The 26,524-nt window shown below is 46.4% G+C and overlaps 1 protein-coding gene across 3 annotated transcripts in view; it reads right to left on the bottom strand.

Annotated features, from left to right (window-relative positions):
- The window catches only part of N (neurogenic locus Notch protein), a 183,331-nt gene that overhangs the window by 98,701 nt on the left and 58,106 nt on the right, over positions 1-26,524 (bottom strand). The window contains exons 3-4 of one of the 3 annotated variants that reach the window (XM_076617457.1): positions 14,850-15,121; positions 12,384-12,579 (exon numbers count right to left, since the gene is read on the bottom strand). In XM_076617457.1, coding sequence (XP_076473572.1) covers positions 12,384-12,579; positions 14,850-15,121 — 468 coding nt within the window. Of the gene's footprint in view, positions 1-562; positions 2,156-12,383; positions 12,580-14,849; positions 15,122-26,524 lie in introns of those variants that run through there. The other 2 variants (XM_076617458.1, XM_033335495.2) reach the window with 2 other exon arrangements.

Genomic DNA, 26,524 nt, shown 5'->3' with positions numbered 1-26,524 from the left:
CTTGAGCAGACGAGCACGCAAAAGTTACTTACAGATGGACATACTGGTCAACGAATTGGAGGATCGTTAATAGGAGGAAAGGTTTCATTTTATCAGCTAAGACAACGGATGTGACTGACGTGTCATTTATATATATATATATATATATATATATAATATATAATATACAATATAATATATAATAGCTTGTTTACGTTTTCGGCCCAAAATTCTCGAACGTAAATCGTAGGTCAAGAGGTTAACAAACATACGACGGAATCGTTTCGATCGATTTCTCACAGTTCTCCCGTTCGTTTGCTCTCATCCAGGCAACAGGAGACCGATAAACCGCGTTAATTATTGGCAGAATCGATACATATTTATAATACCGGTTCTGTCGTAGCGTCAACTTTTTACGCTCAACGCGGTACTTTCTATGCGCATATTTATACACATCTATCGGCAAAAACGTGTGAACTCGACGAATAATTGATACACAAGGTGTGCGTGTGTGCGTGTGTGTGTGTGTGTGATTTACAGGTAAAACGTCGAAATCGTAGAGTTTAAAGGGACAACAACGCACCTTGAGCCGGTAGCCAGCAGAAGAACCAAGAACACACGCGTAAAATACATTTTCGCAGGAAATCGACGCTCTCCTCATATTTTGACCAAGATTCGTCGGGTGTTCACTTCATTTTTAAGGCTCACCATCGTTAAAACAGCTACTTTCTTTTCATAAACAGCAGAATATCACTATAGAAAAATAAACACATCCCACCTGTACACCTTATACACTAACGATCGCACGGTATATGCGCGCGATAATACCAAATTCACAAGTTCACACGCCGTTGATTGCACTAGTTTCCTATCACAAACCGTATAGTCGTTGAGCAATAATTATCCAACCGAAGCAAACACAGTTTCTTCGGAAGACGTCGAACGAGGACAAAAATGACGATTTTTCCACTACAAACGGATACCTAGCTTTTTTCAGCCAGTACGGTGGTTTGTCATCGGCTGGATCCCGTTACGGGCATATGGCATATGTTCCCCTCGTCGCAACGCGTACACCGCTTTTGATACTTTCATTTTTCCATTTCTTCTTCGAGTCGCGTTTCCTATGGCGCAGCGAGAGAAAAGTCGCAAGATCGGAAAAAGAGTAGAAAATTGGCCGAATCGTCGCGTCGGCGCATAGCGTTTCACACGATTGCACGCGATTGTCCGACAACCAACGACCAGATACAATCCTGGGAAACTTGGGTTGGCGATATCGTGGATCAAGCTACTGTATATTTTCTAACAGCTACTTTCGCCAACAATGGATAATCAAATAAACTATGCGAGTGACGTAACGAAACGAAGCGTACGCGAAGGTTGAAAGTTTAGGACGGGGGTTAGGCGAAGGAACGAGAGATACGAGAGCATGACGGTGGAACGGGGGTGCGCGTGTGTGCGTGGTGTATCTCGGCCGTTCCTCGTTCCAGAGAGAAACGTCGTAGCAGCCGCTGTTTTCTCACGCTCCTTCTCGCGCGTCGTTTTTGGTCGCCGTGGCGCGTTTCGCTTCGAACGAAAGAATCGAAAGACGGACGAGGATGATTCGTTTCGGGCGACTACGCCGCGAGTGCTTTAAACGCCCTTAAATTCGCTCAAATTGCCTCTATCCTGTGTTACGTGTCGGTTCGCCGAGAAGCTGGCCATGACGGTTGAACGGAGGGGTACGTAGCGTTGCTAAATCTCGTCTCTCTCATCATCGTGCTTCCGTCCAGCTACTCGTTTTCCAGCGCATTTTTCCAACTGCTTGTTATCGCCTCTTTCGCGTAACGAGCCACGAAACACTCTTGCACGACGATCTTACGGAGAAGCGAATTCGCTGGCCAAATTTCGTCGAAGGGTGTCGAAACGCTACGCGCAACGGTTAGCGGGCTTTTCGGAGCAGAGCGTACCACCACTTTGAGAATCTCGCAGCAACCGAACAAATATACAACGATACGCGATATATCGCGACGTATAAATCGCAGTCGCTCGCGAAACGCGATGTACTGTCAGGTCGCGTAGCCACTTGTTTTCGCGCGTATTTACCACAGTCACAGTTGGCGAACCGAGGAGGTGAACTCGGCAGAGACACGCGTAAAGCGTGTATCATCCGCAAACGGCTAGCGACAGACTAACCTTACTTTCCAGACTGGGCCGTTCAGAGGGCGCCACCGTCATCGGTGACCCTCTCTGCTGGCGGTGGCGACGCGACCGATCCCCCTCCCCTCTGCTACAGCGACGCTGTCTGTCTCTTTCCAAAGTCCCCTCGGCTCGTTCCGTCATCCTTCGTTGGTCTTCGACTATGCAGCGCGTTATCCCACTTTTGCGCACGGCCGTCTCGCCGTCTGCTCCGATCTTCTCGCTTTAGCTACCACCTAGGACCCTGGGTCGTAGCAACGATGCGGAATCATTGCACGCATGAATGCATCTCGCCTCCTCTCTCTTCCTCTCCCTCCTTCATCCTCGATAGTGTGCAAGAATTTTGCTAATTCGATAGTTACACGATATTTCCCTCCGCGTATACGCCGAGACATCGCCAAGCCAAATTCGCCGCATGCTACTAATTGTTGTTTGCATTTTTTAGCATTTCTGTCAACGTTTCGTTCGTACCTCCTGACACAGCCCAATGATATACGACTTCTATATCGTGTCAACTTTTCACCATCTTTACACTTGCAATTGCGATTCTCGATCGAATATTTGTTTTATTCGTCGGATCGTGGAACGGTTAATTTCACCGCTCTTGTATTCGTGTAAATTTACACGACGCTCGAAAAGTCCACCCGTATGAATCTTTAATCCGCCCGTATGAATATTTATGCGCCGCGCCGGTCGAGCAAACAGACTATAGGCAAAAGCGTGCCGGAGGCGCAAAAATTCCGATTAAATCTTGTTGACCGGCACGCTTAACAGCATCTCCGGTGCCGCAGTCGAAGGTAGCCAATCGAAAAATTTCATTTCCACTTGTTTACGCGCATTGTTCGAACCGAATGGATTACACGCACCGTTGCAAACCAGACAACAAGGTTTTCAAGGGCTTTCATATTTCTCCTAGCGATCCTCCTTTGTCCTCTCTCTCTCTCTCTCTCTCTCTATATATATATATATATATATATAATATAATATCTATCCATATATATATATAATACCGAATATTCCAGCGAGAGCGCGAAATTCGCTCCACTTACTGTATGGAAAATAGCATCGGCGGGCCAAGTACTACGCGCCCAGCTGATATCGGAATAAATCGTATAGTCGCTGCTCGGAATATTTCGATCGAACGTTACCAGAGAGCTCGTGAAACCCGGTTTTGCAACGTAGTCGTAAAACTAAAGAATCCCCCAGCCAGATCGACGCGAAATATCGTAGCGGCAGCAAATATTTCGCGACCATAGATTTCCGCTTCTATCACGAATACCACGGTTTATGCGTTTCACACTGACGCGAAAAATTTTCGGCAACACCGTAAATTTCTAATATTGTTTTTTCCGCAATGGAATTTTCTTCTCTTCTTCTTATATCAAATCGAATACGACCGAATACGACCGAATACGACCGAATACGACAACTGCGTAATTATCTTTGATTCTTTAACAAATTTTATCGCTGTTTCTTAAAGATCATTCTTATTGTTATTCCAAAGAGCGAAGCAACGTGTTTGAATTTGTATTTGTTACGAAACACGCTTATACGTATTTCGAGCAGATCAGGGGCGAGGTAAACCCTCTGGATCCGAGGATTCGCGATCCTCGATCGAGAACAACACGAACCATTTCCATATCGCAGTCGGTGCTATCGTTACGAATCCGATCGGTGTTCTCGACCGTTGTCCGTCGATTGTTCGTTTCGGTAGGCATCGAGAAAGACGCGTAAAATGGTGCTGGTTCCCGTCCGACCATTAGTCGAGCACGCGGTCGACGAATCGGTGAAGGGCTTGGTCGCGTTCATGTTTATGCATCTCCGATCTATGATTCGTATCGGGTGCTTGGACGCGACAGGAGCAAGTTCCAGAGCGAGCCTCGACCGTCCACTGTCGAAGGAAGAAAATATGTCAGGTCAGAAACGATCGGGGAACCAGTTGGCGAGCAGCAGACTTCCCCGTGGCTCTTGGCGAAGAAAAAGAAAAAAGAATTCGGAAGAAGCTAAAGAAGAGAAAGCTTGTCGGAAATTGTTTTTACAATCGAATCCCGTTCTCTATTTGTTTCTCTCGTTTTCACAAATTCCGAGATTTACAGTGAAATATAAAACCGTCGAAAACACGGTTGTATTTTCCTCCGGTCGATCTTATCCGTCGCTTTACGCCACTCACCTGCTTACAAAAATGTAAATGTAGAAATTGCGTAGGTATGCATGAGAACGCATGTATCGTAAGTTATACGAGTTTTCGATCGTACTTTTATCCCTCGTTTTCGTTCGACTCGTTATTCTATCGCGTAATATTTCTGCCAACATTCGTACTGTTGGCCAAAGAAAGAAGAGAAGAAGAATATCGTGCATAGAGCATCGTCGAATCACGATTTCTTTTTCTATACTACCATTTTTCGCTCTGCTAATTAATTAGGCACGCGATTAGCATTAAGATTCTGCTGGTAATTGAGTCGTCAGTGTCGGAGTGTTTCTACCACCGACAGAACACCGAACGTGTTTCGGCGATCGAAAGCATCGCGCCACAGGACACTCGCCGACATACAAAATACAAAATAAACTCGATTCTTTTACTTTTATCATTCTCAGACGTACGTATATTCTCTTCATCGTACGTCTATTTAATCGTAACGTCCTTTTTAACATATAATTTTATAATTCGTTCGTATTCATTCTTATATACATAATTTATAACTTTTCGAATTTACGATGCTACGAAAGCTACAAAAAGTTGCAAATGTTATTTTCATTCGTCGATCTATTATTAGTGTGTACGTCTCAGCAATACTTGGGGATCGCGACTGCGTAACTGTAACCTACGTAACGATGGTAACCTGGACGGTGCATATAGACGTTTGAAAGCGGTATCGTAGCTTGCTACGTTATAGATACTTCCACGGAACGCCGATAATACGCAAATGCTTCCTTCCCGCGTCCAATCACGAAATCAATCTACACCGGAAGCAAGTCGTGGCTCGAGGATCTGTCCACGGCGAGACACGATACTTGAAGGCGGGTCAATTGCGTCGCGGGCAATGCGTACGCGATTACATTGCAAAATGAAGCGATTTCGGTTCGAAAGAACGCGCAAGCAAACCGGCGAGTAAGAAAGGGTCTGCTCGCGCGCGCGATAAATGCAAAAAGGTGGACCGATGCGCGAAACTAATGGGACTAGATCGAGAGGACGAGTGGGTCGCGCTTTGTCACGATCGACTCGGTATCATCGAGAACGCGACCTCCAACGAACCTTCTGTTTCGTGTCGTTTTGTTCGGTTTCCCTGATCGTTCCCGGACGAACGAGAGGAAGGTCAGGAGAGAACAAGAGGGCAAGATCGTTGCGTCTACTACGCGGATTCTTGGAGTTTCGAGCGACACCTTCGGAAGGTAAAGTAGTCCAGTTATATTTCGCGTGTCGACAGGACGAACGGAACACGAGCGAATCGGAGGATCGTAGCGAAGGTGTTGCAGCTTGCTCGGAAAAGTATCTTACGATAAGAGCGATACAATATCCCCTCCGTTGTTTTAACGGGTAAAGTTTCACCTTAATCGTGGCGTGTAAACGAGAAAAGGTAAAAGAAAACTGAAGAAAAAGGATAGACGAGGAATTTAACGGAAACCACGACGGCTCGTTAGACGACGGTTTGACCGTCGGTAACGTTGTAAATTGATAACAGCCGTTTATACGAGGTCCACCGATTTAATTGATGCGAAATTGGAACGGTGCGGGCAGATTGAAATCACGAACGATCGAGGGACGGGAGAGCGGTCGGGTCTCTCTTCAGACGCTCCTTCTCCATCATTTTTACGAGGCTATTAAGTCCATCGAAGTCCAACATTCTCGCACGAAATATTAAGTATTCTCCCGGCTAATAATAACCTTCCACTTTGGCCCGCGCGTTGCTTCGGATCGTTACAGCTTTATAACGTTACGACGTTATCGAGAAACTCGATGTTGGACACGGAAGGAAAGAGAGAAGAGAAAATGTCAACCACGCGAACGGTGATCGAAAAATGAGTAGATCTCGTGACTCCTTCCATGTCGTTTGTTTCATCGGATACAAAGTACAAACGTTATGTAAATCTACGCTTACGCGTCGTTCCTTCTCTTTCGTAAATAATTAGTAGGGAGACGTAAAAGAATCGGTAGCTGTCGGTAGCTGTCGGTGGCCGAGTATTCGTCCGGTTGCTGGTACGAGGGTCAACGAAACAGAAACATCAATTTGACGGCAAGCGAGTTCACATCGATTACGAACGTTACGCAAATGGGCGACGATGGGCTACGTCGATGGAAATCGCGGGAAAAATGATCCACGCGTTACGATAAATGTAACGGATGTCGCAAGGATATTCCGGCTGCCGGTTCCCGGTTCCCGGTTCCCGGTTCCCGGTTCCCGCGCATTCTCGTTCTTCTTTCGCACGGGACTGCTACACGAGGTTGTTCCAATGGAACTAAGATCTAGATCGTCTCATTGATTATACATCAGCGTTTCCGTTATATTTCGCGAAACGAGAAACGAGACTGCTTCGCACAGCGGCCTTATTTTACTAGTAGGAATCGCGTGTTTGTTCGTTGAAATTACTTTGTACGTGTTTCGTTCGACGATAATCTTATTTCCGAATACGAGTGCGTGAAAGGAAAAATATCTGTACCGTCGCGCGTAGCACAGACTATTTATCCTTGAACTATATCTGTTTGTTTCGTAGGTCGCAAGTCCAATGGCACGTATCTATCGATAAATACCATTCTGGCAATTCTGACAAATACAGCGGTCTTTCACCATGATGTGTTTCGGGCCTGACGAAACTTTTAATTTGCCGGATTAATCGTTACGCTTGAGCAACGATTAATTTCGCGTCGGGTATTGTGTGTCCGGGGTTATGACGTAAACGGATGCATCGCGCGTAAAATAAGGAGCATAACGTTGGACTAACGCGGCTAATGGAACACTGGCGCAGGGCGCTTTCCCACCGTCGTAATTGCCTGAATTGGGCTCGATAATCGTTACGTCAGACGATTCTCGACGATAAACTTCCCCGTTGAATATTCTTGCTGTTTGCGCAATTTTACCGCGAATCGGCGAAAAGTCGAAGCGATTTGGTCTCGTATTCGTCGTTTCCATAGAGTGTCGCGCGAATTATAGCCAATTATAGTTACAGTTATCGAGCGAATCCATAGAGAAAAGAGGTTATATATAGAAAAGAATAAAATATTTTAAACGAGGCATGGTTTAAAGAAACGTAGCAAGTATATACGTGTAGCAAACTCGATAAACCTGTTTGAGAATGTTTCGAACAAACGCGCGGCAAGATCATCAAACTATCGATGCTTCGATTCCTTTTTCGCTCGCTCCGTCAACTATTTATTGTATTTTTAGGCGAATTAAAAATGTGAAAATTCGAACGAGCAATTACATAATTTATTCCATAACGATTCCTATTACGTGCATTCTCGTACGGGGATTTGCCCAATTCCGCAACTGCGTTGGATTAAAACGAATCCGTCGTATAGATTACGCATGGCGTAAATATCGTACTGCGAATACGCGATAGATCATACACGCCCGACTGAAAAACCTTGTACGCAGAACGTAGATGTTGCTGCCACGCTAGTCCGAGTAGATCGAGCGATCCTTCAACGCCTACGACGTTCCACGTGATTATAAATAGTGGAAGAGCGACCGATACGACGCGGACTGTAGCGGTGATTAAACAATCGTTGGCCGGTCAGCTCGTCGAATCATCGATAATTTCTTTTTACGATTCGGCGTCGAAAGCTGTTACTCGAGCTTGCGTCCGATCCGAACTACATAGGTAGGTTATCATTAACAGCGGCCGCTGCACATTTTTTCTGGATCGTGGTTATTATATAAATAGAACGTTTCTAAGCTTTGCACGATCGTCCTCGAAAAAGGAGAATAACGAAACGTATAGCTCGTTTGCATCATCCATTCTCTAAAAAGACTGAAAAAAAGGCAACGGAATTTAACCTTGACAGCTCGATCGAGTTTTACACGATTAATCTCACGCGTTCAACTTTTCTCGCCGATATACGCAGCTCTTGTTTAGTCGAAATACGCACCAAGGTGCAAACGGATACGCGCTACTATATGTTTCTGACAAATTTCTACCTTCTTTCCATTAAACGGTTGTTTCGTCGATTTCTTTTCTCTTTTTTTTTTTTTCTTTGGAAACCTTAGCTCCCTTCCCATAAAGTGCTATACATCGTATACGTACACGTATAATTGTACACACAGCATAATAACTATACGACGCGTTATCGTCATTACCTTTCGATTCTTTTCAATCTACCTTTCATTTACGCTATATCGTTAGCGAAAATTAGTATAAATCGCTGGTATACCTTTGAATTACGTCTAAATACGATTTCATACGTAATTCCGTACGGAGCAAGACTATTGGCGACAAAGCGATTATACGAGAGGAGATGGACGAGCAAAAGGCAAATTTTCAATATCTCGGTAAAGTAGACAGGCAAAACTGGTCGCGTTACTTTACACTCGCTTTGCATACGTTGATACTTTCGTACTCGAAGCACGTAATGGACCTCCGGAGAAGAATTCCAGCCAACGTGTTCGAAAAATCCGAATGCCCGGTCTTCTCGATGCGTATCAACAACGCCGTTGATAATACGACAAGCCAGGTTGAACGTTTTCAACGTCTCCGTATTTTCTCCGGATAGACAAAGGTGCTCGATGGTGGAAAAAGATGGTGACGCGGCTAGGCGAGCGCGTAGTTGGGCGAAATTTGAAAACGTCGCGCGTCTGCATTCGAGGCACGTAGTTATCGGGCGGCGGTCGGTGTCGCGGCCAAGAAACGGGTTCTTCGAATCGCTCGAGATCCTTATTTCCACTCCGTTCTTCTTTCTCCTCTGTTCTGTCGTGCTCCGTTTCCACGAGAGAAACAGACCCGATTGACCTCGTCCAAGGCTTCCTTTATTCCGTGGAAACGTCTCGAAAACCGAGTTGTCGACAAATGTTCGTGAATCGTCGGTAGACCAGGCTTTGCTACGTGACACGGCCACGGGCACACCTCCACCAGCGGTTGTTGTCAGCGATGGAGACGGTCGGAACGTGGAGCAAGGCTGTGAGAACGCGAACACCTCTTCGTTAGAGATCACTTTCTTCTTCCACCTCGGTTTCAAGGGTAACGACAATCGCGCAACAGATTTTCATCTCTCTAGCATTAACATAGATACATAGTGGATCGCGATCGCCTTTAACTTTCTGCTCTCGTGCATGAAAAAACTTGTTCGTCGATCAATCGGCAACTTGAGAGAAAACGGTCGATCGTAGCGGAAAAACGGTTAACACTGTTGCTTAGAACGAAATAGTAATCTCTTAGGCGTTTCGCACTCAAGGTCTATCCGATCTATTTTGCTATTTATAGACGATTATAGGTCGATGTATATTTTAGCGAAATGGTAATTTGCGTCGTTGTCGACTAACTTATGGTTAGTTGAGCCGAGGCTCGTACCACACGGGAATACGTAGGTACAGGAGTGGAGAAAATTTGGAAATACGAGGGAGAAATTTTCAGAGAGGAAAACACGTTGGGAAACTGTATTCGTTGATTCGGGAACAAGACGAAGAGGAGAAGCGTGGACGCGTTCCGGGATACGAGAAGGCGGGATCCAGATGCGAGTTTCGGCTGGAAGCTGGAAAGAAGCGGACTCTGCCGGGTCAATCGCGGCGAGGCTCGAAATTGACGCGAAGGCCGTAATTTATTAGGATCCGTTGCGGATCCATCGTCGCGTCGGGTTAGAAGGTTAAGGAACGTCGGTCCACGTGGCCTTCCTTTTCCCTCGCCTCCGCTCAATTAAATTCTACTTCAAGCAGATCGTTTCATAAATCACATCCTGCCCTGAGCAGCGAGCACGCGCACAGACTCAGCCAACCGCGTGCACTTTCTCGCACGTAGTTTGCCGCGTAGTGGTAGCGGTAGCGGTAGCGGACAGTGATCGCAAGTGGCGAGAATACCTTCTCGAACGTTAGAAATGCGAGATTCCAGTTGGATCGTTATTACGGACAACTCGCATAAGCAATTTGTACGAATGGAAATGATTATCATACGTTAGCGATATCGGACGTTTCGTAGTTGGAATTCGATTATTTATCGATGGAGTCGATCGAGTGCCTGTCCTCGACGCGGCGATATGCTCGGCCACCGATTCGACCTAACTATTTAATAACATAGCAGCTTCGGCCAGCACCACCTGGCGGTCAGGCACGCCACGTCAAAGTCTTTATTAGACCCAATTGAACGTTATTGCTTCTCGAGCGCAAGAGGCATCGGTGGACGGAGAAAGGCGGAGCAAAGGGTTGCAGAGGCGACAGCGACGAAAGAAGGCGGGAAGCATGGAAGAATGGGAGAATGGAAGAATGGGAGAATGGGAGAATGGGAGAATGGGAGAATGGGAGAATGGGAGAATGGGAGAAAGAGAGAGACGATAGCGGTTCTTTCTCTAGAGAAAATACGAAAATATTCAAATATCCGATAGATAATATAATTCTTCCGAAGACGGTTGCAGACTGGCACAAGGTACCGAGAGACAGGCGAAGAAAGACTACGCGTTCCTGTGTGTATCCGAGGTTTAATGCCGCGACTAAATGGGATGCGCGTACGCGCGATGCGTATACGCGGCGTTAACTATCCCTGGCGAGGAAAGGTTACAGGGTCTACTCTCTACAGGCAGAGGCGGATTAACGACGTTAAACGGAATTATTGGGTAGCGGTGCGATTAACCCCTCGCCGATATTTATTAGCCGGCTAAAGCTCGATTATTTCTATCCAAGTACGAGTTTGCCTCGTCCGTGTTAACCAGATACCGTTCAATTAAGGGTGCGCGCCGGCATTAACGTCGCTTTCTTTCTCCTCCCTTTGCCGTATTCTACGCGAGCCGATATCGCGGTGGCGCGAATACATCCTTGCTTCTGCGATTACGGGCGAGCGATGCCGACGCGATATTGCCTCTGCGAAGCTGCCGAGATAGACTTTTCAAGAAGGTATCGATATCCCGAGCGGCAGAGTAAGCGTAGTGGTAAAACTACGACCGAAAGGGGTAGCGAGGTTAAGCCGCGTAAAACGTTTCCGAATATTCGTCGATGTTTCCATTTTTCAGAGAGTAAAGCGAGAGATGTACACGCGACTCTCGCTGAAACTAATCCTGTCTATTCCTTCGTACGCGTAATTCCGCGTACGTACGTAGTCGTTTGCGTCGAGTCTCGCTGTCGGAGACGAACCGTATTATGGGTGCGATAGCTAGAAAAGCTAGCCCTCGTCGTCCTTCCCGACGAAGGAAACGAAAAGGTGGAGCGTACGTGTAGAGTCCAGTCGATATAATTCGACATAACGTCGCAGCCAGCGACATTATCTGCTCTCGCGCGGTCAACTCGACTCCGGTCTCGATTAATCTCGACTCGATCTGAACAAAGCGCGGATTTATGTTCTCCGCGCCGCGCCGCGCCGCGGCCGCCGGGCCTTAAGTTACCCGGTGGAACCAGTTTTTGGCGAGCTCGTTTCTTTTCCGCAACCCCTTCTTTTTTCTCTTTTCCTTTTCATCCTGCCAACTCCGGTGTTCTACCGTCTTATTTGTCGTAAACGCAAAATATACAAGCACATATGTATATCGTAATCGTATAACACGGTCTCGCGTGCAAGCTTAATTATTTACTTATTTCGGTACACTCGCGCGCTACTATATCTCGAAACTGTAACAGCAATAACCGTTTCATCGTTGAATTACCGAAATCACGCGTAATTTTGTAGCAAGCGTAGACAGAATTTCACGAGCGAAGATCGAACTCGGTAACGTAAATATAATCGTACGTTATACGTACAGCCGGTGAAGTTTTAAAAAGCAAAACCGATTTCTCGATCGCGTATCCCGAGTTTCGCTCGACCATTCGAAACTATAGGAGGAGCTCCGATGGGATAACAGGATCTGGCGAAACGGTGATAAAAATTGACGCGGAGTACGTAGTTGCCACGATGCGCATCGGCCTGGTCCTGCCGATGGAACGAGCGAGAGAGATGCAGACGGAAGTAAGGAGGAAGGAGGAAGGAGGAAGGAGGACCGATGAAATCGTGGAATAGGTTAGCGGAAAATCGAGTGGCATCGTGGTTTCGTGGAAAAGGGCAATTTACGTTGAAAGAAGATACGTAAAGTATCGGGAGGGGACCGTTAACGATGTCGTTCGACTTACTTGTACGATCCGTGAATGTTCTTGCAGGAGCCATGTCTGCACGGGTTCCTGTCGCATTCGTCGATGTCGTCCGCGCAATTCGGTCCGGTAAAGCCGGGTGCACACGTGCACTTGTAGCTGTCCTCCAGCGACAGACACTCGGCCCCGTTTCGACAAGGCGACGAGGCGCAGTGGTCTTGTCGTTCGCAGTGCTCGCCTGGAACACACAGAACGAAAAAGAACGAATGGTAGAGATACACGACGAGCCTTTTGCACTTTGAACGGCGTACGGAAATCTCGACCGAACTCTGTAAATCGAATTGCGAAAAGATCGTTCCACAGCCACGGCCGTGTCGTTAACGATATATTCGCGCATACTTTAAAGCTACAGTAATACGCTGTATTACAATAAACGCCTCTGACTTTCTATACTTTCGATACTTTAAACACCATAGATCGCCCTCTACGCTGTACGCGTTACGTGTATAGTTTTATACATTAAGTGTAATATAAGTTTCAGACAGCCGGTAGAGAAACAACAGACGTACAGTCACACGAAGCTTTCCGCTCGTTTAGAAAGCGTTTTTTCGCGTACTTGCACAGAAATCCCATCTTCGAATCGTTAAGTAAAACGGATAACGAAGGCTTGGCAGCTGCTAGCGAATAGATCGAGCCGAAGAAGAATCGAATAAAAGGGGAGCGAAGGGGAGCGAAGGGGAGCGAAAGGGAGGATGAAGGACGAGGGGTGCGTCCCATCCTGCCGTACGAGTATGGATCGACCCCGTCACGACCAAATGCGTTACGCAGAGGTACGTATCTGTGTAAGAATGTACGCGAGAATGCAAGAATTTAAACGTATAATATATGCACGTGGAAGCTTACGACTTAACAACGGCTTAACAACGTAAAGATTTAAGAGAGAATGGTCAACTACGCTGCAATAGGGAGCGTAAGATGCGTATATCGTACGAAAATAACTAAAAATTCGAACGGTACCGCTTAGATACGTGTACGTATCGAGAAATCGAACGTTACTTCGAAATTTAATCTTTTCCTATCGATCGGCAAGTGGGCGTGATACGGCTAAGGGTACGTTTACCACGATTTTACGAATGGCCCGTGCCGAGGATCGCGTCCGGTCGAGAAGAGAGATATCGTTGAAGACGGTGGCGACGACGGTGACAAAGTCTTGCTATCTACGTAAAATCTTATTCCTCCGCTCTCGAAGGTCACCGCTTAGCGAAACTAATTACCAGAGTCGTTCGTGGTTCGTCGTTTTGCCGAATCTAAGACGTCTTTGCCTCTGGATCTGCGCGCGATCTCGCGCACTCGCAAGCAACGATCGGTGGTTCTCCGACGATTTCGCGTTATCAACGAATAATGTGCCATCGTCGAGACGAAAGTAACGAAAGCAACGAAAGGAATCGAATTACGTATATAAATTCTTCGCATCTTCTAATTTTTTTATCCAAACGACGGTAACCGTTTTGCGTTTCGCAGGATATCTCGAGATTTTTATGAACCGCTAACTACACTTTGCCGGTACGAATAGTATAACACGACGATGACAAAACAAGACAAACGTTAAAGACAGGAAGCAGGAAAATTGGTAGTTTAAACGTGAGAACCACTGGCCCAAAGGTACCGCCGCGGCCAAACGCTGTATCGCTCTCCGCCAATTATCCGGCTGGCACAAGCTTCTCCTTTTCTTCCTTCTTCCCTTCCTCTTCTTTCGTCCTCGTTTTTCTTTCTCCTTCGTACATCGTTACGAATTTGTCAAGAGAGCACGTGCGCCTGCGTTAAGCCGGCCCATAAAAAATACTCGTTTGGCTACGCACCGAAACTTCCGCCATGCGAGCAAATTCGCCAACGAATCCAACTTCTCTCGCGCGTTTCTCTCGGGAGGAAGAGCCCGACGCACGAATCCCTTTGAACGCATCGACTACCGCGGTTATCTCTTCGATCGGTCCATCGACGACCTTTTACGTAAGTAAGTGCGCGGCTAAGGTACCTGTCGATTCACCGCCGCCGCTGTTCGTTCGTCTCGTTTTACTCCGTCAATCTCTCTCGGTAATACGAATTCGCGCCAGCCTTTTTTCTAAACTCTCTTTTCTTTTTTCTTACGGCTAATTGTTTTCAAGCTATTTCGATCGTTGCTATTCGAGCGTTGCTCGAAGCGCGTTTTCCAATCTAAATTTAAACTCGATTACCGTATATCGTTTTAACGCGGCGTTTAACGTTTCAACGGACGCTATAATCGACGCGTTTGCGAAATAATTGTGCCGCGATAAACGTGCGAAGCCTACTCTGTAAAGTTGTTGGAAAAAATACCGTGACTGTAGAACGAGTCGGATTGCGCGTACAACTCTTTTTCTCGATAAAAATCTGCCGTTTCGTTACGTCGCGACGCGCCGTGCCGGTTTTTTTGTTTTTTTTTTTTTTTGTTTTTGGTCGATTTAGAGAATGAAATTACTGAGAGATCCTTACCGGTGTATCCAGTGGCACAGGTGCAAACGTATTCGCGGAGCGATTTCAGATTGCAAGTGGCACCGTTCAAACACGGAGACGAGTCGCACGCGTTCTCGATGGGTATCTCGCACAGGCTCGCGGTAAATCCGACAGGACAGGAACAGGTAAACGAAGGCGTACCACCCCCGCTACTTTCCTTCACCCTGCACGAACCACCGTTCTGACAGCGTGGTCCCGTGTGGCACGGGTTCAGATGTTGACAGTATTCTCCCACGTATTTCGACGTGCATCTGTAACAGCGTAAAAACAATATGCATTAGCAAAGTTGGACATAGACGTGGAGATTTCGTTGTTGGTCGGTAAATCGATAAGAATTATTATTTTTGGAACGAACGATCTACGACGAAAGAAGGACGAATCTTTTGCTCGAAGGCGTCGAACTGGAGACGAAGGGCGAAGAAGAAAAGAAGAGAACAGGAGAATTGCTCCGACTAAGCAATAAGAACGGAAGATGTAAGAGCGGTGAAAGTTTCCACGAAAGGTTTGGAAAACGGAAGAGCCCGATCCTTCGCGGCAGTTTGCCAACGATGAATTTAAGGTTGTATCTCGGCGCCCACGCTCGCGCGCTCTGCCCAAACTGTCGTAAAAATCGGGTCTATTCGCGGAAACGCTTTCATCTTGGCGAACCGTAACTGCACGCATTCCGTTTCTTTCTCCGCAGCCCCTAATTAAACCTTTCCTTTATTATTTCGCGTAATCGTTCGCTTCCGTCGGCGGGAAGCCAACTGTAAAATCTCGCCAGGATAACCCGAAAGAAACCGCAAAACGTTTCGCGAGCTTTCCACCACGACGGTCGTTGGCTGCGACGCGATCCGGAAAGGTAAAGTCGAAACGGCACAGCGTCCGGCAGAGAATAAACGCCTTTATAAAGAAACGCCTTTCTTTCTATCGGTTCGCAACGATCGTTGGTTCGAGAACTCGCATCGTGCTCCCTGATGGATCAGACTCGGTTTCGCGAGAAACCGTCGATAGGAAGAACCGAGAAACGAGTCCCCTTAAGGGTAACTAGCGCCTCCTTTGGTCGTTGCGCGATCGGAAGAATTTTTCTCCGATGAATCGAGCGCGCGTTCGTCCGACCGGTTCGATCGAATCGAATATTCCCTCGGTATTTTCTAAGGACACTCGACAAATTGGAGCGAGTCGTTACCGAGTAGAACGACTCGCTCACCTCGACTGTGGTAGAATGTGACGGAATCGCAGTTTCTTTGCTTCGCGTGGCATGGAATTCGTATTCGATCTCACGGATAAGTCGTACGTTATTCGAGTTATTCAAACGAGATGAAACGTATCCGGCTTAGGTCGATCGCATATCGTTATCCACGCGGATTTGACGCGTCAACCTCGTTCTTCGCATTCTACGCGTAGAACGATATAACGTTATATCGTAATATAACGAAACGGCCGTATCGCCAATTCGCAACTTTATCGCGATTTACAAACGCGAACGACATTAAGGTAAAATTACATTTGTCGACGCTTGGTCGACTCGAAATCAGCCATCGAGAATATTCGTGGTCGTAAGCGCTCTTTCTTATTACTTTGGAAAATTCGACTTTTATCCGGCACCGTTGCCGATCTTATTTACGTCGACCACCGGAACTCTCCGTAAAACGAGTGGCCGTTGTCGAGAGCGCAGCTGGTTGCAAGTTGGTTCACGCGCAACTTCTCCGCCGACTTCTTGCATCGAGGATATCGCGTATGCGAGCGCTTAGAAGGCCGCAGCCGGTATCTCTATAAACGGAAGCGACGATTCCACGGCCATTATTCGCCGGCAGCGAGTTTCTTCTCGACTACCGGTCCGGTCCAGCCAGCAGCAGGCCACGTTGAGCATCATCGCTTGGATTTATCGACTTCTGTCTGTGAATATTCCCTTCTAAGCTAGCCAGGAACGTAACGAACCGAACGCGGTACCCACCGCCGACTAGAAAAACCTCGTATACGTATATGTATCGCATATACGTATCGTCGTCTACATGCTAAGGGACACGTTATTTTAGAAAGAATCGAGTTGCTCGTGCAACTTTTCGTTTTTACGTTTTCTAGATTGGTAAACGAGAGATTGCCTGGTTCGGCACGCAGTTGTAACGCGCTTCGAAACGACCGATTTCTCGTTTCTTATTATATTCCATCGAATCTATCCCGACCAATCTTATCGATTCTTTTCGCTGTACTTTCTTCGTCTCGCGTTTAACCGTTGTTTGCAAAAAGCGTGCATTTAACGTTAAAACGTACCGCCAAATCCTCGAAATTCGAACCATCTACGTCGTATCGCGTTCTTCTCACGGATACGACCATTCTTCAAACTCTTCATTCATTCAAACTCGAGCGAATATTTTTTCATAAAATCGTGAAATTACTAAACAAGATGTATCGGAGCGATAAAATAATCTTTCACGTAACACGGTGTAAAGTAGAATGTTTACTTTATATTATGTACTCTGCTGATCTAACCGGTACGATCGCAGCCGTCTAGCTACGATATCGTGTCAAGTACGCTGTAATTACACTATCGTGTACTTTATTAACGAATGTGGGACGCACGCGTCCTATGATTTAGCGAAAATGCGCGTTCCCTGTCGCTTGCGATCCAAAGAAATATTTATTTACTTTTGTCTCATTTTTAGCCGAACCTTGTTTCGAACCAGCAAACGTTTCAACTTCCTCCGACACGGGACGATACCGTTTTATCTCTGACAAATTGTCGTTACGTTTTACGAATAACTCTGGAAACGTGGGATTAACAACGTGTCGCTAGTCGAACAAGTACGCTACTGTACTGCTCGCGTGTGTTTACGTGTATCTACATCTACATCTACATCTACATCTACATCTACATCTACATCTACATCTATATCTACATCTACAGGCGAATATGATTGCATCAAAGAATGGTGTGTGCGCGCAGCATGTATCAATCAGGCACTCGACGGGCAGTAAAGTTCCGTCCAGTCCAGTAGTATCGTCATTCTGCTTTGTGCTTCTCGGAGGGAGCAACGTTGTTCGAGAGAAGATAAAACGAAGCCACTTTATGGTTGACCATTCTCTCTGATAATTATAATGGGCAACGTGGATGTATCCAGGCAGCTTCACGACACCCAACAAGATTTATCTCGCTCGACGTGCGTGCGCATAACGCGTATCAATCGCAATCTACGAGGCATAAACGCGTACACTCGTTGAAGTTCGTATTATCGGCGCGATAATCGGACTCGTAGTTGAAAATTTTGACGTTTCTCTATCGTGACGTGAGCGAATAACTTGCAATTCAATAACTTGCAAGATTCAATTACGATAGCCAATTTACGAAGCTTTTCGGCTTAATCGACTGAAATCGATGGAGCGAAATCGAATCTCTGGTTGGATAGATGATCGGTTAATCGGAAAGTATAAACGCCAAGCGTCGTTTAAAGATCGTGAACGCGTGCCTATAAAAATATAAGAAGGAATTAACGAGATTTCAAATGGGAAAGAATCTATTTCGTGCTTTCGCACCGATCTTTCGCGATCGTAGAAGATTTAAAAATTTACGAAACTATAATGTGATTTACGGCGTAAGAGAAAAGATTCGAGCCAAACGTTATACGAAACTGCAAAAATAATTCTTAGCTTTAATTCTTAGCTTTTAGCGTAATATTCGTCATTACGTAAGAAACAGCCTACCATTGGAAAATGAAAAGGATCCCATGTATTTTATCGGAAATCGAAAGCAGAAATTTTCGCGAATACCGAAAGTTAGTTGCTCGAAGACGGACGATCGAGATTTTTGCCCAACCACGTAATCATCGAGCTGTCCGCTCTGGAAACGTTCGCTTTTATCAAATACCAAAGCGTTTCTTTCCTCTCGACTGCAAATGTTTAATCACTCGCTGGCGATTTCTTTTATTTCTCGGTAAGAGGAAGGAAAAGAAGAAGAGCGAACGAAAAAGAAAACCGCGGAGTGGAATTAATCGAAACCGTAAAGGACCGCGTACCCAGGTGTTCTTCGTGCTCGAAGCGTTTCTCCCGGATTCCCCTTTCTTCGTTCGGGTTTCTATATGTGGCGAGATCGCGGTTCGGCCCATAAGGATCGATCGTACGCGTCCACGAGCAAGAAAATCTCGCAGATGGAAGAACGGAAGGACGACTTGTATTTGCTGCAGAATCACCATCCAGGGCTTGAGATCGCTCCGTAAACTGTAAACTGTAAACCGTAAACTGTAAACTGTAAACTGTAAACTGTAAACTGTAAACTGTAAACTGTAAACCGTAAACTGTAAACTGTAAACTGTAAACTGTAAACTGTAAACCGTAAACCGTAAACTGTAAACCGTAAACCGTAAACCGTAAACCGTAAACTGTAAACTGTAAACTGTAAACCGTAAACTGTAAACCGTAAACCGTAAACCGTAAACTGTAAACTGTAAACTGTAAACTGTAAACTGTAAACTGTAAACTGTAAACTGTAAACTGTAAACTAGAAACTGTAAACTGTAAACTGTAAACTGTAAACTGTAAACTGGAAACTGTAAACTGTAAACTGTAAACTGTAAACTGTAAACTGTAAACTGGAAACTGTAAACTGGAAACTGTAAACTGTAAACTGGAAACTGGAAACCGTGAACCGTAAATTGTATACACACGACCGGAATGTCTTGAACCGATATGTCGCTGTCTCTGCTGCGACCAACAACCGGGAACAGAGAATTATGGCGGGAGCACGACGAATAGCCGTCGATGCCAGATCGATTGCGCTTTGCGCGACGTTTGCGTGAAAATAGCAGGCAAGTGGAGATATACAGGCTGCAAGAAACTTTGATTCGCGGGAAAAAGTGCAGTACTCGGCCACGATAATTTTGCGAGAGACGATTTTTGTAGGATGTAAAGCACCTGTTCGTTTCCTCGTTCGTTGGATCGATGCATATATTGGCAGAGTTTTGTTTCCGCAAAGTTTAAGATCGGCACACGGATATTAGTTTCGAATCTAGTACACATCGACGAGTTACATATACCGCAAAGTGCTATCAGATTGTTAGAACTTTGGCAATTAACAGTTACGCGTTCTTCTTGTCTGCTACGTCGTATACTTTGAGTTGAAAAAGTTGCGAAACGCTAGGTGAGAAGAAGCGAGGAATTGGAATCAACGTGGAACAATGTAAAATCTTTCACGGCAAGAAGAAGACGCTGATTTCCTACCGATTCTGAAATTCTAAATTCCACGCTGTAAAGAGTTAGGCGAAACTAAACGAAACTCTCGGTTACGAGGATCACGATCCAATCTTCCGTCGATCCTTTCGTCGTAGTCGATCCTAACGTCGCTTCTAACAATAAGGGATTCACGACCGGCGATAAGCTCGTAGGAGCCACGCTTTATAATTTATACTTTTCAGGATTTATAAAAAATCCCACGAGAAACGTTTTTACAATACGCATCTACTATCGAATCGATCGGATCGTTCATTCTCACGATACAACGAACAATTCACGACGTTGTATTCAGGATCCGCAACGGCGTTACACATAGTTACAACGGTAGCTACGCACTGTATCCGGATTCCACGCGAAACTCGGCGATATGTTCGCGAACGATGGAAAATTAGAAAGTCATCGATGCTTTTCTGTTTTTATATTACGCGCGAATGTCGTAAAAATCAAAGGGAGCTGGTGCGATTTCGATCGTCGGTTACCGGACTGACAGCTCGAAGTCTGATAAATTAGGCGGAATTAGCGTCGTTATATTCCGTTTCAACCGCTGGAAGAGACACGCGTAGATATTCATTTGAAATTACGTATTCTTCGCAGCAACTTCGATATTATATCGAATTTATAAACAAACGAACGATAAAACAGGGCGATACTATCCTCAAAATTACTATCCGATCGTACGATTTGTTTGCCAATCGTATAATCGAATCGCAAACTATCGTTCACAATGGTCGAGAATTAACATGTTCCGCGAACAAGTAACTGTAGGTGGTATGTTATAGAAGGACGCGTTAACTAATAAGTCAAACAAGGAACCCATCTTTCGCGCGTAACGCGTTATGATGTCTCGTAGATAATGGTTCTAAATGGGCGGTAAAATACGAGGCCCGAAAATCTTCTGGGCAAACAAGGAATTTCGAGCAAACACGAAGGATAGACACGCCCAGGTGGAAAGCGATCGATCGACGATCGAACGCACGAGGCGCGTAATTCCGTTCGTTGGTCGATTTAGCAGACTGCGGTGGAATTTTTGCTTACTTTCGCTCGACCAAATAAGACAATTAAGAGGATGCCGATGAATCATGTATCCCGCTACGTGGGAGTGTAAACTCCGCGCTGGTTCCATGTCAATTTCCGTGCTCTCTTCCTAGTTCTCGCCTCCTATTCACACGATAAATTAAACTTTCATTAACGCGAACAAACGCGCGTTGCGTATATCGAGTTGTCGACTCTATGTTGTAAATTTCAATTTGTCATTAATACGTAACAACGTTTTTCCTAAATACGAACTCGATACATCGTTTTCTTCCTCCGCTTCGCTTCGGCGAAAAGAATTCGTCGAGTATCCGCAGATGTGGGAGTTAAGTCGGTTCGCGGTCAATTAATAAGACGCGTGGGTTATTAATTAACGAGATCCGTTGATCTCGTGCCGGCTTTCCTTCTCTCCGTGACCGCTGTCCCATAAGAAAGATCGATAACCGCGATTTCCGTGAATTTATCGCCACGTATCGTCCGCAAATTAACGGATCGCTTGCCGAAAATTGCCTCGTAAATCCAACAGCGCCCCACCCTTTTACTCCACTGTCCCTACCGTTGATTTTTCTTTCTTTGGTCGCGTCGGGACATGACGAATGGGCTCGCGGTTTTTCTCTACACGCGCGACATTATCTAAACGGGCATCTGAAATTGGGCTTGGCACAGCGCGTCACGAACGAATCCGCCGATCGATCGACGCGACGCTTAATTGGTCAGAAAACATGGAAATTTCTCCGAGACGATTCAGCGACAGACGCCACCGTTACGATTTAAATTTGAAACTTGCTACGGAAAAGGGCCAAGAGTCGGTTTTAAAAGCGAAACGAGGTAGAAGACGATTCGTGCAAAGCATGGAAGCAAAAAGTTTTTTCCTGAGCAGACGACGGTCAATTTCTCCCCTCGAGCTGATACACTTTATCTGGAATAAACCACAACGAATCACCAACATTCGTTATTCGATATGCTCGGTTATTCGGTGCTCGACCGAAGAGACGTCTATTCGAAATCGCTTCGTCGCTTCCAGTTGTTTCGCGTTTTAGTCCGGTCCGGAATCGCAACGCAGTCGCGGACGAACGGAAAACCAAGCACGAGCAAACCGAGGATTTTACCAGAATTCCGAAAATCGTGACAATTTTCTGACTTTCGCGAAACGCTAAGAAACTGACGGTCGGTCGTGCTTCGTAAAAAAGATCGACATTATCGCGCTATCTCTGTGAGATGTTAGGTGAAACTGTAGCTCGAAGGTGCAACGTCACGGCGCGTCGTTCAATCTACTCGGATATATCGGCCGTCACGGGCAAATGAATTTTTGTCGCGCAGAGGGACTACTACTACTACTGTTCACGACGATGTCTCGTACCGAGAGAAAAGGGGAAAAAAGACGCGGCGAGATCCGCGAACGGGGAAAGGTAAAGAGAACGTGACCAGGAAGGAGGTTAATAAGAAACGGTGGAGAACAAATAAAGGTAAGGACGTTTCTGGCGAGCGAGAGTCAGCGAGATGGCCGGATTTGGGAGCGGAACCATCAAATTCGAGCGCATTCGGCCGCGGCAAATTCCCCGACTTCTTTTGGCACGAGCTCGAATTACTCGAAGGAGCGAAGTAAAAAGCAGATGCGCAAGAAGCCGAGATCACGAAGGGAAGCGAAAGAGGAAAGGAACGCGATGGAACGACGAGACGAGACGGGACGGGACGCGACGCGACGCGACGCGACGCTGGCTCTTGGGCCAGCAACACGCTTGGTCGCTCGCATTAACCGCTCGTTCGCTCCCGATATCGATGCTTTTTACGCCAGTGACTGCGCGACTGCGCACCGCACCACCAGTTTTTCCAGCCACCGCGAACAATACGGCCAATCGCGCTCCGTGTCCGCATCGGACCACGCGAGAGCTCCGGCCGTTTCGGCGAAACGACGCCAACTAACCGCTTACGATACGATATATCGATCACGGGATATAACGGGTTCCATTTAAAGGAGAGAAAAAGCTTGAAAAAACCAAGACCGACCTATGTCGGGGGCGGATTCTATCGCCGGCGTTTTCGAAGAAGACTGCGGTGTCGCGAAAACTCGTCTTCGACTTGGTCCCGCAAAATGACGGAGAGGAGAAGAAAGGAAGGAAGACGTCCCAGGTAAACACCTACATCGGCGTCGCAACTGCCAGTACCAGTACCAGCAGCAACACCGGCACTACCACTATCGCCACCATCGCCACCATCGCCACCACCGCCACCAGCCACCGCTGCACCACACAACGCCGTTACCATCAACATCAGCATCAACATCAGCATCAGCATCAGCATCAGCATCAGCATCGCCATCGCCATCACCATCACCACCCACCATCAATGGACGGAGGACCGCCCGTGCTGGGTCCATTAGTGTCTCGGCTTGTAATTTGCCGCGCCGAATGTTAATGGACCGACTCTCTCTCTCTCTCTCTCTCTCTTCTCCCCCTCCCCTCCGTGAGGCTTCTTCGGCCCCTCAAAAACTCTTTTCTCCTCGATGCTGGCCGGACCCTATCATCGGCCGAACCAATGTACTCTGGAAACGCCGTAGCGACCAGAAAACGTCGTAACTTTAGCTGGAAAAAGCCAGGAGGCGAACAGCGCAACCGATGGGAGCAACTGAAAGATCTAGAAGCGTGTAATTAGCTCGGGACACTGATCGCAGTCGGCGCTCGTGAGGACCGCTAATTAAGAAACGGCACCGCAATACGGTCGTCGAATTAGCATCCATTAAGACCGGCAGCGTCACCGACAGAGAACGTAGCCGTTTCTCCTAGCGTGGCAAGGTGTAGGAGGCAAAGAGATAGCCGGAATCGGCTGTGCAAGGAAAAGAGAGAAGGGCTGGCTGCGGATCGAGGGTCATCCGAGGCGGATCGTCGAATAATTAAGGGTCAACGGACGCGATCAATTAAGCAACGAGATAAGAATCCGAGGGAATCGAAAGATGTCGCGATTCGATCGTGACTGCTCGTTGACCAACGTGTGTAGGGACTGAGCTCAGCAACCCAGGCATACTTCTCGATTGAGCAATCGCCACACTGCGTGTTAATTAAATCCCAACCACTCGTACACCCTTTCTCCTTTCGCGATACGCGTGCTTTTGCAATTGGTCTTGGGATTTCTTACGCAACGTGTCGTAAATTGCGAACGAAATGCGTTGAGAACGAAACGGAAACAGTACAGTTTCCTCGTATCCGTTTGACGCATCGATCTTTAAAAACAGAAATATGATACTAGCTCGTAATCAGCTTCGGGATACTCACCTACTACCGGCGTTCGATCATTCCGTCGAACTAAATTATTTTTTCACGATCTAGTAGAAAAGAAATTTCCAATCGACAGTTTCGAATACGCCGAATCGTTTGTAAGAAGGTTAATTTATCGCGTTAGTTTCAAAGACGAGACAACGATCGTAAGAAACGTATAAATTTCGATTATTTTGTAGGAACATGGAAAGAATGTAACGACCAAGGATTAAAAGCACGGACCTTTAAAAAATCAAAGCGGACGATTATCGTAAGCACGTAACGAGCGGATGCTCGAGTGTTGCAACCACGTGTCTCTTTACGATCGATTCAACACGCGACAGGGAACAAAAGAACAGGCGTCCGATTTCTTTGACAGGATCGATGACCATTCTACGTTCGAAGCAAGGACGATCAAGATACACGGATGAGGTAGTGCTTCAACGCTATGAATGAGAAAGCGGTAACAGAGAGTAAGCGAAGCTTCCCACGTGGGTAATGTGACTGCGGGTTCGGGAGCTGCTTATTTTCTACGGGGAAGCTCGTGCTTCGTAAATACGCCAGAAAAACCCTTGTTTGCCCGAATATCCAATTACCTAAAACGCCGATGATTATTGGTTAACCGCTGATTAGCACCTACCATCTGGCAACCGCTTTGTTTTATTAATTTATCGATAAATCAGCTTTCCGAAAACATCGGCGAGGGATGAAATTACCAGATCAACACTGCGAGATAGTCGATACATGTACGTACCCGACCAACTGACCTTACTGACGTAAGGTTTGTTTATCGAAAAGAAGCAAAGCAGCGCGCGCGCGAGAGAGAGAGAGAGAGACAGAAAGAGAGAGAGAGAGAGAGAGAGAGAAAGAGAAAGAGAAAAAGAGAGAGGGAGAGAGAGAGAAATGCGTCTTTTCTCAGAATATCTTCGACAAGATGGCAACTAGGGATTACCGCAGCATTTTTGCGAGGGTCTCGTGGATCGAATGGAATCCAAACAGAAGGAAAGAAAGAACGAAACGTGTTCCCATGAGCGTGGAACGACGCGATGCAACGCGTCGGTGTTCTCTCTGCGGTTTTTGAAACGCAACCCTCGTTCTCTGGCCCGTGCGGTCGTCGATCGTAAACGCGGCCTCGACGACGTTGATGTCACGTAAAGTTGGTACTTGGGTGGTAGTAAGAAGGCTGAGTCGTAACTCGACTACTAATTTTCCTTTATAAAACTTTATTATAAATGTTAACACTTACAAAATAACACCAAACCGGAGAATAGGGGTTGTATGAGTACAGCAACTAGAAGAGGAACAAGAACTGCCCGAGCTGGGTGAAGTCTCGGTTTATATACGTTTTGGTTTAAGTATGTTGAGGGGCTAGGTGTAGGTTATGGTGTGGAGAAGTGTCCGAAGGTCGGGGGTCGATGTGTTATCTATGATGTGGACTAAGGTGTGTCATTGCTTCCGTGTAGGCTATGACGATAAGGTGGTGATGATGTGTCCAAAGGAGTCCAAAGCTCGGGGTCGCTATCTCGTGGTTGAGATGAGATTGATGTCACATTGACGATGACGTTGACGTTGACGACGATAACAACGTTGCGGAGAAAAGGATCGCTCTTTTGAAAAAAGAAAAGAGAAACAGGCCGTGTTACGTTTTTTATCGCGCGACGTGCGGTGACATGGCGGATGACCGCAGCTCAGCCATGAGCTCGGAGTTTCTCGTGTCTTACGCAGCTGCAACGAGAGAACGTTGCACGCACGCCAGCGTGCTTACAAAACTGGAAAACTGACGGATCGCGCGAGCATGTCGCGTGGAACCTGTTCAAATATTATACCGGTCCGAGATAACGCAAAGGGAAGATAAAGCGTTAGGTTGGATCTAGATCGGTGCCTGGCACTGGCGTCACCACCTCGTCACTTTGCCTCGTAGCGATTGAACGTTCTCGGCAAGAATACCAAGTTCGAGCGCTGTGATTTTTTCAAGAGAAAATAAAGAAAGCGTATGTATGATACGAGTCGATCCTTCGTATTCCATCGAAGAAGATTTCAAAGGTGCGCGAAATAAGAAACGATGAAAAGATTAAACTCGACACAGTTTGCGTACTAACTCTAAGTAAAATCTGTAGCGTTCGAGCAACTTTCAAAATTAATATTTACCTTTCGCTACGTTTACTC

This window comes from Bombus vancouverensis, chromosome 3, assembly GCF_051014615.1.
Source record: "Bombus vancouverensis nearcticus chromosome 3, iyBomVanc1_principal, whole genome shotgun sequence".
Lineage (NCBI taxonomy): Eukaryota > Metazoa > Arthropoda > Insecta > Hymenoptera > Apidae > Bombus > Bombus vancouverensis.
This window is presented reverse-complemented; position numbering and strand designations above follow the sequence as displayed.